At 43.5% G+C, this 12,577-nt stretch overlaps 1 protein-coding gene across 1 annotated transcript in view; it reads left to right on the forward strand.

Moving 5' to 3' along the window:
* Positions 1-12,577, forward strand: part of KIF5C (kinesin family member 5C) — a 152,716-nt gene that overhangs the window by 82,807 nt on the left and 57,332 nt on the right. Inside the window, exon 11 of the mRNA XM_031651222.1 lies at positions 4,968-5,116. Coding sequence (XP_031507082.1) covers positions 4,968-5,116 — 149 coding nt within the window. The remainder of the gene's footprint in view (positions 1-4,967; positions 5,117-12,577) is intronic.

Here is a 12,577-nt window from a genome sequence, read left to right on the forward strand (position 1 = left end):
TTACCTCTGAAATCAGTTAAAGCTAATTAAGGAAAAATGAATTTTGAATGTGCAAATAGAAAGAAGCTAGTGATCATTAGGCTCCTTCATTCTCTAAATTTGCCAAAGTTAATGGTAAAAAGAAAAAGAAATTGTAGACATTCTATATCCTTTTACTCTTACTCTCTTGAGGGAATGAGGGACTGAGACCCTCTTTATTTCACTTTGCAAGATTGTTTTTGACATCCTAGATAGGAGAATATTTGTTCTATTAAAAAAAAACACACACACAATAAGCCTCGGGGCACAAAAATTCAGTATCTCTCTTAGTAACTCTAGTTTATTCTGCATCTCGAAATTCTTGTGTCTGACTTGATTTCTTTCTACATCAGTTTATTTTTCTTAACTCAATTTTTATTGAATATAATATAGTAAAATGCATAAACTTAAGTGTATGACTGATTTTTTTTTTTACAAATATATATGCACATGTGACCACCACCCAGCATCTTAGAAGCCTCTCTCTTGGACCCTCTCAGTCAACACCGAACTCTCAAGGGTAATTGTCACCCTAACTTCCATCAACATGGATTAGTATTGCCTGTCTTTGAACTAGATAAAAGTGAAATCACGCAGTACTGTTTTGTATCTGGCTTCTTTCGTGCAGCATTTTATGTGTGAACTTCATCTACATTGTTAGGTGTAGTAGCAGTTTATTTTTCACAGTTATATAGTATTCTGTTGTATGAATATGGCTTATATGTATCCATTCTACTGTTGATGGATATTTGGATTATTTTCATTTTGGGGTGATTATAAATAAAGTTACTACGACATTGGTTGTCATGCCTTTGGGTGAATATATGTCCTCATTTCTGTTAGGTGGGAGCGGGTCATAAGGTGTGAAATATTCTACTTTAGTAGATACTACTAAAGATTTTTCCAGAACGACAGTAATAATTCACAGTCTCTCCAGCAGCAGTTGACTGTTACAGTCATTGCTCATTCTCAGCAACTGTTGGCATTATCGGTTTCAAATTTTTTAGCCATTCTGTTGGGTGTGTTAAGGTATCTCATTGTAGTTTTAATTTAGCCATTATTAGGCTAATAATGTTAAACACCTTTTTAGGAGGTGTTTTATTGGCACTTCTTTTATAAAGTGCCTGTTGCAAGTCTTTGCCCAGTTTTTTCTTATTGATTTAAAAGAGTTATTTTGGGTAAGTCCTTTGTCAGGTATATGTATTTTATATATCTTCTCCCACCTTGTAACTTGCCTTTTAACTCTCTTAATTGTGGCTTCTAATGAAGACAGGTTTTTAATTTTAATGAAGTCACATTTATTTTTTCTTTTATGTTTTATTTAAGAAATCTTTGGCCAGGCACGGTGGCTCATGCCTGCAATCCCAGCGCTTTGGGAGGCTGAGGCAGGTGGATCACCTGAGGTCAGGAGTTTGGGACCATCCTGGCCAACATGGCAAAACCCCATCACTACTAAAAATACAAAAATTAGCCAGGCATGGTGGCATGCACCTGTAATCCCAGCTACTTTGGAGGCTGAGACAGGAGAATTGCTTGAACCCGGGAGGCAGAGATTGCAGTGAGCCGAGATCGTGCCACTGCACTCCAACCTGGGCAACAGAGTGAGACTCTGTCTCAAAAAAAAAACAACAACAACAACAACAAAAAAAACAAAACTTTGCCTACACCAAGGTCTTGAAGATACTGTCCTATATTTTCTCTAGAAGCTTTATTGTTTTACTTTTCACATTTATGTCTGGGATCTCTCTGGAACAGAATTTTTTACATGGTATTGGGGGTGGGGGATAAAGTTCCGCTTCCCCTCAGTACCCAGTATTGAAAGGACTGCCCTTTCCACTCTTCTTTATGGGCACTTTTGTCATAAGTCAGATGACTGTCCTCTGAGTGCCTGTTTCTGGACAGTTTATTCTGTTTTTATTCCAATGTTTCTGACAATTTGATCAGTTTTACTTTATAAGAAAGTGTTGGTATTCAATCCTCTGACTTTCATCTTCAGAACTGACCTTGCTATTCTTGTTTTTGTTTTTCATTTCTATTATAAATTTCAGAGTCAGCTAGCCAATTTGTATAACACATACAGAAGCCCCTTAGGGTTTTCTTGGGGGAAGGTGGGGATTACTTTAATTCTCTAGAACAATTTTAGGAGAATTAACATCTTTCTTTCTCAGTGTAAGCTGATTTTTTCATATTCTACCTTTAGTGGATGTAAAAGCCCCGCTTGCCCCATTTGGGTTGAATGAAGTCTCGGGCTCCAGCGTGAGCCACGGATTCCCACTGTTATTTGAGTTCCAAAGGGAAGTTGGGTTGCGCATCTTTTTTTTTTTTTTTTTTTTGAGACGGAGTCTTGCTCTGTCGCCCAGGCTGGAGTGCAGTGGCCGGATCTCCGCTCACTGCAAGCTCCGCCTCCCAGGTTTACGCCATTCTCCTGCCTCAGCCTCCCGAGTAGCTGGGACTACAGGCGCCCGCCACCACGCCCGGCTAGTTTTTTTGGTAGTTTTTTAGTAGAGACGGGGTTTCACCGTGTTAGCCAGGATAGTCTCGATCTCCTGAGCTCGTGATCCGCCCGTCTCGGCCTCCCAAAGTGCTGGGATTACAGGCTTGAGCCACCGCGCCCGGCCTGGGTTGAGCATCTTTAGCGACTCCTCTGGATCTTTTCTGTGCCGTCTCTGCTCTGCTCTGTGACTTAGGAGGGTGACTGGTTTAGGCTCATGCAATGGGCTCCTTTTCCTCTGGCTTCCAGTTATGTTAAGCCAGTGGGGAAGGAACACAGGCAGGCGATCAGAAGGAGAGAAGAGCGTGAGGTTCAGGTATTTATTTCCTGGCTTCCTCCCTGCCAGATAATTTTGGGTTAGCTGTGTCCCTACCAATGGCGGTTACAATTCATACCTACCAGGCAATCTTTTCCTTCTAGCCTTCTCTCTCTGGCTCCCCTTCAGCTTAAGGGTAGTAATGGCTCCCCCAAACCTAATGTGGGTACCACATTAACCCTCGTTATTTCCCAACACCTTTCCAAACCTTTGTTAAGCACTCTCCAAATCATGCAATTCAAGCAGGTTATCTGTTTCCTGCCAGGACCCTGATTACTACAGAAGTGGCGATTTTCTAGGCAATATTAAAAGGTACTTTGAGAATGAGGACCAGTTACACCAATGGTAATAACCTTGCTGAGTCTGCTTACAAAACGTGTCTCTGGCTAAACCTGCCTGAGTACAGCATAGAGGCTTTAGCTTTCTCTTTCCGGTATCGTGTTAAAGTATCAAGGGACTCTTTATGATTTAAAAAGTAAGATTAGTAGCCTTGAAGTGTGCCTTTAAGTGTCCATAAGCATTTTAGCCATGAGTTATTTTTCACTTTTTGCCTTACTAAGTTGATAATAGATGCTTGTGGTGTTTGTGCTTGCGTCTGAGAAATATCCACAGCACTGCCTGAGGATGTCAGTAGGAGAGGTGAGAGTGTCAAACAGGAACAGACTTTATGACTTTAAAGTAATAATAAAGTTGCTGCTATTTGAAAAATTAGGCTCGAAGCACTTCTAGGGACCTCAGCCTCAAGCTGCAGTGAACAAGAGAGAGTTATTCTAATTCTTAAATGGAGTCTTACATTGAAGTTGTTGAACTCCTCTTTTGACAGTTGGGTTATTTAGTTGTCTGCTTTAGCAATGAATTTTTGGAATGACATCTGTAGTGCTGGTGAGGACTGCTGAATTTCTTGCACTGAAATAGAAATCAGGATGTCATTTGCTGACAACGGTAATTAACGCGAATCACAAATCAGATTGTGCTGGCAAATATGACGGTGTAATAACTGCTAGAGGTTCAAAATGAAAAAGTCAATAGCAAATAAAACAGGATATCACATAGTTTTTAATGAAGCTTTAGCTTCTTAAAAAGCGAGCCTAAGTGGAGTTCCCTTTTCAATTGGACAAGGCTACTTAGGTGTTCGTTTCTGTGCATGCTGAGGTGAGTTGTGGCTTTTGTTTTTGGTATCACCTGGTGCAGCTACTGATTTGCTGTCTACAGTAGCCCCTTTGGGTTACTCTCCAGGTAGCATCCCTGTGGCATCACAACCCCCCAGGCCATGTGCCCCAGGAGACCGCATCATCTCCTGTACTAGAAGTGGCAAAATGGTGGCCATTAGGCATGTTTGTTTGTCCCACATATTACTTTTATAAATAGTTTAAAACTGGGAGACACAAATTAAAGAAAAAACAGTTTCTGATTTTTCTTGGAAAATAGGATGATCTGAATACTGTGGGGCCTCCTCACCACATGGTGATGATGGGCTGTGATGGGGCGGGGGTGGGGCGCATGCTCAGCAGGGAGCCATGGTGTCACCTGGCTGCAGGACCCACCTGACCTACGAGGCATGTGTTGATGTGTTAAATACATCAGGGGTGGTTCTGGGTACCACAGGTGAGGAAGTGAAATAATTGATTCTATTATTTCTGTCTGTGTATCATTGGTATAAGAAACTCCAAGCTCCAAGAGGCCAGAGACCTTGTCCATCTGTCTTGGTATACCCCAAATTCATACATGTTAATTGAACTGAAAAGAACCTCAACTTAGGAAGGTAAATCTGGTGATGGTATTCAGGGGGCTTAAAGGAGGGTACTGAACATTTGAAAAAGACTATAACCATAAGGATGGCTGAGGACACAGACTAAGACAGCAGAGGGAAGAGGGAAAGAGGAAACCCTGAGACAATTCAAATGAACGTTCATTAGATTTAGAGACCAGTAGGATGTGAAGGAGAAAAGGAAAGGCTGATCTTGAAGCCTCAAGGGGTAGTGGTGCCATTAGTCCAGTTAGGGGGATGGTTGGTGAAAGCTACAGGATCCTTTCTGCTTCCCTATCTCCAGTCTTTTGACATGAGGAATCTCGGGCTTGGTCATACTGATTTAGCTAATGCTAATAATGAGCTGAATTGTCCCCTTATGTTTTTAATCCCAGAGCTAAGACCATCAAGAATACAGTCTCTGTGAACCTAGAACTGACAGCAGAAGAATGGAAGAAGAAATATGAAAAAGAAAAAGAGAAAAACAAGACTTTGAAGAATGTTATCCAGCATCTGGAGATGGAGCTGAACAGGTGGAGGAATGGTAAGGAAAAGTAAAGAGGAAGAGTGAGGCGTGAGTGTGTGCTTTTTTTTAATTTTTATTTTTTTTGAGACAGAGTCTTGCTCTGTCACTCAGGCTGGAGTGCAGTAGTGTGATCTCGGCTCACTGCAACCTCTGCCTCCAGGATTCAAACCATTCTCCTACCTCAGCCTCCCGAGTAGCTGGGATTACAGGCACGCACCACCACACCCGGCTAATTTTTGTAATTTTTTTTTTTAGTACAGATGAGGTTTTACCATGTTAGTCAGGCTGGTCTTGAACTCCTGACCTCAAGTGATCCACCCACCTCGGCCTCCCAAAGTGCTGGGATTATAGACATGAGCCACCATGCGTGGCCAAGTATGTGCTTTCTTCTTCTTGTGACTGTTGGCATCCTGGGAGGCACTTGGGAAAGCTGGGACAATGGTACAGCTTGATTCCTCCTGGCAACAACCTGTATGAACAAGCAGAGATTTTCTTAGTCCCTAACACAGGCACCATCCCCATCCCATCACTTGGCTAGCATGCATTGTTAGTGTGGACCAGTGATTATCTGCAAGACTGCCTTAATCTGCTTCCAGTGAGATGCCCTCTATCCAATATTGTAATAACTTGCTGGTACCCCTATTTGTAGGTTAGAGGAAAGTGCCTGAGACTTAGTGGCTCAGACTGCTTTTGACTTAAATGAAAAATGTCATTCCCACTTATGTGAGTTTTATCACTGGTTTGGGGTTAAAAGTCTACCTCTGGCAAATACTTGCATTTTTTGACCGTACTCATCTTCATGCCAGAAATATAGGGCTCTTGAAGGAGCCCTGTGCTAAAATGGAGTCTTAAAGGCTTGGTTCGTGACTCGTTTTCCTTCTTCCCCAAAACATTCTCTTTGGTTTGTTCTACTGGGAGAAAATATCTCAGAGAGCTGACATGCAGTGGGTGGGTGGGTTGTGGGTGAGGTGTTAAGAGGGGTTTCCAGATCTAAGTGCAGACAGATTATTTTAGTGATTTTAGCATTGTGACGTAGGTTAGAAGGTAGAAGGCTTTTTAATTTTTTTTTTTCTTTTTAACTAAAATAAGGCAGGTTGGTGTGAGTGTAGGGGAATGGCGGATAGTTGGAAGTGGTTCTTCAGGTCCTCTGCTGCTGTACTCAGTACTTTAGGTGCTGCAGCAGTACCTCAGCTTTGGGTAAGGGTAGGAGCCCGGGGGCTGTTGGGCAGGATCTGGAGGTAACACTGACTGTTTGTAACTGCAGCAGATTGTCTTGTGATTACATGTTTGCCACTGCTTTTTGCTAGTAAGGGTGAGGTGTCAATGAGCTATTGTTTAATAGAAAAACAATTACGTGGCAAACGAGAATTCAAGACAGATTTCAAAAATGACCTAGTAGCCTAAATAACATGATTCTTTTACTTTTGAAAGATTTTCTAGCAGCACACGTGTTTGGAAAGCTGCTAGAATAATTGAATAATTCAGCACCTGAGGCTGGTGGATGATTCCTTGCAATTTGGCAGGAATGGGAGAGTCGGGAACGGTAGTTGGCAAGGTGGGGAGTAGCCATATGAAGTTTTATTTCGGGAATCCTCCAGGTCAGTTCTCTGTTGGGTGACCAGGACATTTAGTAAAGCCTTTTGGTAAAGGATTGGAGGTGCTGGCTTTAGAAACATTACAGGGTGGACAATGAACCTTTTTTCTCCCATCCTTTTCCATCTCTTGCCGAACTTTAACCTTGCAGTTCTCTATCCCTCATCAAATGCCATCCTCTGGGATCTGCCCACTGCCCTGTTTGCCTGACTCACCGTCATGCCTAGCATCTTTTGGGCACTCAGTCCTGTTTTTGGCCTCTTTACTTGGACATCATTTTAACCATCAATCTTCAAACACCTTGCAAATCTCCTTAGAAATGTACTGTTTTCTCCCAGCTCTTTGGGAGGCCGAGGCGGGCAGATCAACTAGGTCGGGAGTTTGAGACCAACCTGGCCAACATGGAGAAACCCTGTCTCTACTAAAAAATACAAAATTAGCCAGGCATGGTGGCGGATGCCTGTAATCCCAGCTACTTGGGAGGCTGAGGCAGGAAAATCGCTTGAACCCCAAAGGCGGAGGTTGCAGTGAGCCGAGATCATGCCATTGTACTCCAGCCTGGGCAAAAAGAGCAAAACTCCATCTCAAAAAAAAAAAAAAGAAATGTGCTGTTTTCAGTGCCCTCTTGGATGAGATCCTACACGAGCCCTTAAGTTACATAATTTGGGAAAAATAATGTATGATGATATACTCTGGCACAGAGTAGACCTCCAATAAATGTATGTGAAGCAAACATATGCTTAATGCAGGTGCTGGAGATTAAAGGGTGGGCAGTCAGATGTGGTCTCTGCCCTCAGGACGGTCTGAGCTGGGAGGGAGGTAAATGCTAGTCCTCACCAATAAATGTATGATGGTCGTCCATGCTGCATACCAAGAACGGAAAGCACAGGTGTCAAGAGTTATACAACAGGGCGCCCTGACCTTGACTGAGAAGCCAGTGAAGAACGGTTCCTTGAGTATGCAATATGGAGATCAGTATCTGAGAGAAGCAGCAGTTAGCCGGGCAAAATAGGGGACATGAGGTGAGGTGGGGGCTCCGAGAATGGAGGACATAGGCCAGCGGGGAGCACTGGCCTGAGATGGGCTGGAGGAATAGGCGGAGCTCTCCCGTGTTCAGGATTTTGGTCAAGGGTGTTAAGCTGCAGGTCATACCTTCGAATTTTTGAAGATCCATCGGCTGTATTGGAGAGTGGACCGCAGGTCAGAGAGGAGGGCTGGGAGCTGGGGTGGTCTTCCAGGGATGAGGTGATGGTATTGAAGTGAGAGGGCAGTAGGAAGGGAGAGAAATGGATGAACCTGGGAGGTATTTAGGAGGAGAAATTAGCTGGGTGTGGTGAGGAGTTGGCTATGGGAGAGGGACGTTTCAATAACAGTGGTGAGTTTTCCGGCTTACCGAGTTGGATGGAGGGTGAGACCATTCCCTAAGACTGGGGATGCTGGAGGAGAACCAGGGGTGAGGGAGAAGCAAGTTTTGGGTTCCCGTGAAACATTCAGGGGAACATTATTCAGATAAGAAGTTAGGTCTGAGGGTCTGGAGCTCAGAGGATCTGCTTGAGTTGGAGTCATCAATCTTTTGGTAGTAATTGAAGGCATAGGTAGGCGTGAGGGCCCTTTGGACTACAGAGAAAGAAGAGAAGACAGAGAGAGTCTGAGAGGCTCCCAACACCCCCATTGCCACGTCACCACTGGTTGTGATGGGAGAAGGGAATTGGAGGGATTCCACAGAGCTCTCCTTTCCTCCCCAGCTAACATTTGTATTTAAAGGTGATTTTTCTGGGGGCAAAGTTCTTAAATGTAGAGAACTGACTCTAGTGATGTAAGTTTCGGGGGAGAAGGAGAGTAGTGAGGGGCAGTGAGGAGGTGGGGAGAGGTCTTTTGTCCCATGGAGGGGGCAGATCTACCTCAAAGAGTAACTCTGCAACAGACCAGGCCAGGCTTTTTGTTATGTTCTGAGTCTGGGCATTTAGTCCTCAAGTAGCCAATATGACCATGAATGACAGGCCCAAAAATGTCCCCAAGTGGATCAGTCTCTGGTAAAGCTGTGATCTGAACAGAGTGGGCCTGACTCTAAAGTTTATTCTCTTTCTGTTGTCTGCACAGCCTGCTCATCAAGCTGATTTGTGTGCAGGGCCAAGTAGATGGGTGTAATAAATATCATGCCAAAAAAAAAAGGGGGCACTGGAAGCCCTTCCATAGTGTCCCCACATGTCCTAATTCTTCAGAGCAGAAGATAATGAGGGCATGGCTGGTGTGTGTAAACGTGAGAGCTGGGCTTTTGAGATGTGGAGTAAAAAAGCATCAGTGCCCTTCACTAAAACCAGAGCAGCAGGATATTGCCAACTTTCCTTTGAAACTCAACACACACATTGGTTCTAAACTTGTAGGAGGTGGCTACTTAGTTCCCCTCAACATTTCCTGGGTATTGATATTTCCACATTGCGGTCTCAACGAGTTAAAGAGGCCTTGTCAATTGTGTGCACTCTCCCCGGGAAAAAGATTTCTTTCTTTGCATGGTATTTATAATTTAAGACTTTGGCTGCTATACTTCAGCTGCTGGAGAGCAAGGAAGGAGTGTGTGTAGCCGAGTGTGTGTGCATGTGTGTGTGTGTGCATGTGCGTGCGCATGCTTGTGCTTTTTCCTACTTGCTGTTACATAGAATGAAGTAGCAATACAAAGGAGTAGGAAATCAACTACAGATCAGGTGCAGGCAGATAATGGAGATAAGTGAAAATAGATAAGTTTGATCCAGTTGGCAGTGATGGTACTGTGCCACAGGACAGGGCATGCCCTGCCCTAAATCATTCAAAATTGGTGAAATACTACATTGTCTATTACATGCCTAGGGGTTGGTCTCACCCTCCCCCACACCTCCACCTGTACCAATTTTCAACCCTTTGTAGCTCGATGGGTGCTATAGATTGAATGTTTTGTGTCTACCCAAATTCATATGTTGAAATCTTAACCCCTAAGGTGGTGATAGTAGGAGGTGGGGCCTCTAGGAGGTGATAGGGTTCTGAGGATGGACCCTCAATAATGGGATTAGTGTCCTGTGAGTTCTGAGAGAGCTTCCTTCCCTCTGGTCTCCACTATGTAAGACTATAATGAGATGCCATCTGCAAACCCAGAAGAGGGCCCTCACCAGGAGGGCCCAACCATGCTGGCACTCTGATCTTGGACTTCTAGCCTCCAGAACTGTAAGAAATAAATTCTGTATAAGCCACCCAGTCTATGGTTCTTTTCTTATAGCAGCTGCAGCTAAGACAGGGGCCACTTCAGAATGTAGGCCGAGCAGTTTTCTCCTCTGGGCACTGTTGAACCTTGATTCTCAGAAGAAGGCCTGTGACTCATATCACATACACTACACTAAGCTTTAATTCCTTTCTGACATTACCATGGAGGCAGGATAACTCCGGGCATGTGCATGGGGTTAAGGAGAGCCACCCACTGGCCTGGTTCCGTTCCCCAGGGTGCTAGTTAGGATCCTTGGGTTGCAAGCGACAGGAATTGACACTGCCTGGCTAAAGCCAAAAGAGAATGCGTTAGAAGGACACGAATGATTCGCAGACTCCAAAGGATAGCAGAGGCAACAGGCTCCGACAAGTGTAGGCTGGGGCTGCTTCAGGGATGCAGGCAGCAGGCAGCAGAGACAGGCAGGTCTCTTAAGTGGCCGCACCTGGAATTAACACTTTTTCCCTTCTCTATGTGATTATGTTGGAGAAGCAGAGGCCCAGGATAGAAGTGGGAATACTGTGCTTGCTGGTGTGCCTTGGCTGGGGAAGAGCAGGGCACTTTGATCAATTGTCTGATGAAGACTGCACACAGTTGAGGGGGCTAATTCCTTAAAAGGAAGTTGAGGTGCTATTTTGTAAGAATGGGTGTCGAGTGGCTGAAAAGCAACAAATGTTCACTACAATCTACTAGTGACATCTTGTGGGCCGTAATCAATGGCTGGTCTTTCTTCGAATCTGGAGGCTCTGTTGGCTCTTTAGCCTCACAGAGATTCGTTCAGCCTGCTTGCTTAAGGAACAGATAGATGGAGTGGGGCAGTTGCCAGAAAATGGAATTTTTTTTGAAAGCTCTATTGCTTTGTTGCTCATATGTGCGGAGAAGACTCGAACAATCCTATATATGGAGATAGAGTTAGATAGTTGGATTCAGAGTGAATTACAGCTCCAGCTCATGCTAACCTCCTCCCAATCCATCAAGAAAACTCTTGACAGGAGGACGGGGAGGGAGGGGTGAAGGCTGCGTGCACAGCTCCCTGTTGCTGCCAGGTCAGTCTTCACACGTGCTCTCTTCTGATACTTTGAATTTTACACTTGAAAAATAATTTTTTACAGGGATTTAAGTCAGAAAAAGGAGGACCTGAAAATCCAGGTGTCAGGAGAACAGGGAAATGACTGGCAAATTGGTGTATCTGCAGATTCACTTCTTTTGTATAATTGCCTGTAAGATTAAAAAACAGTGGATGTAGATTTACCTTATCTGCTGAAGTCATGCAAAGAAACAATTTCATCACAGACTGAGGAAGTGTGGAAAAATCGGCAGTCTCTAACGCAGATTTGTTCATCCAGCTCAAAACCCGTGAGGCCAGCAGGCATGGTTCAGTAACTAGCTAAATCTGTAGCCTCTAGTCTGATTTGGGGCTTTGTGGAACTTTGGGACCGCCACAATTGGAACACAATTTGCTTTTTTAGCATTAAATTTTCGAAGATGCTGGCCCCCTTCTCAGATCCATGATTATAACGGACTCTCAGGAATTAACATTTCATTGGAAAGATCTAATTTACTAGGCCCTCTGCTTGCTTTTGAGAACACAACCAAACCCTGTAATAGAAATACCTTAGTCTGTCCACTAAGAGAATGTTGTGGCCTGTTCAGGAGGTCATGAATGTAAGGAGGATGCAGAGTCCCAGGTGACCAGTTTATTAGAAAATCGCTGTAGGAGGGATTAGAGGATGTTTTAAGCTGCTTACAGTATTTTTAGGAATGAGGGTGAAAGATGCTATTTGCATGCAAAATAATCTCATCAAGGAATTTTTTTTTTTAACATCACATTTATATAATGACATCTTGTAGCCAGCTGCTCTCACCCATCTGGCAACTTAAAGATTTCCTTTTAGTTTCTTTGATATAGAAATTACCTACCATTAGGTCTGCCACTGGGCCTATTTAATTGGTATTAAAAGAAAGCATCTCGTTTGCCAGATCTGCTGTGGTTTCTGGCGGAAGCTGTGAGTGACCAGCAAATCTGCTCCAGAGTTACTGAGAGAATGCAATTACCTTTCTGTGTTCTCCTGAGGCTTTAGGAACTCAACTTATGAAAAGGATAACTAGCTTGTTGCTATTTCATGTGTGAAATTTTAATGAATTACTGGCAGTCTAATGGTTTTCTTTCTTTAAAAAAAAAAACCCAAAAACCTATTTTAGAAATTTTAATAGCCCTAATGAGAATTTTTGATTAGTGTGTCATTCTCATCTGTTGCCGTTGATGGATTTCTGTTTTTTGTAGAGATGTTATTTACGCCCTCTGGGAGTTTTTATTTTATAATTAGAATGCTCTGTAAGCCTTACAGGTATGCTTCAGTGAATGCTCCTATGTAAACACAAATCTTTTTAGTCCTTAAAGGTAATTATATCTGACAATGGTAAATGCCAGGATGCTTATTTAAAGAAGGGGAAGGTTTCCAGTGTGTTTGGGGGGAGGCCTTTCAGATGCTTTACAATATTATGAGCTCTTTTCCTATAGACAGCAGGTATAAGCCTCAGGGGCTAAACTAAGAGAAATCTGCTTTTAATGCAAAGAGGGAGACTAAAAATAGATGCTAATCTTCCTTTGGTGGTCTTTTTCTCCTTCTCCCACCATCAGAGTTCAGGGCATTATT

This window comes from Papio anubis, chromosome 10 (assembly GCF_008728515.1).
Source record: "Papio anubis isolate 15944 chromosome 10, Panubis1.0, whole genome shotgun sequence".
NCBI lineage: Eukaryota > Metazoa > Chordata > Mammalia > Primates > Cercopithecidae > Papio > Papio anubis.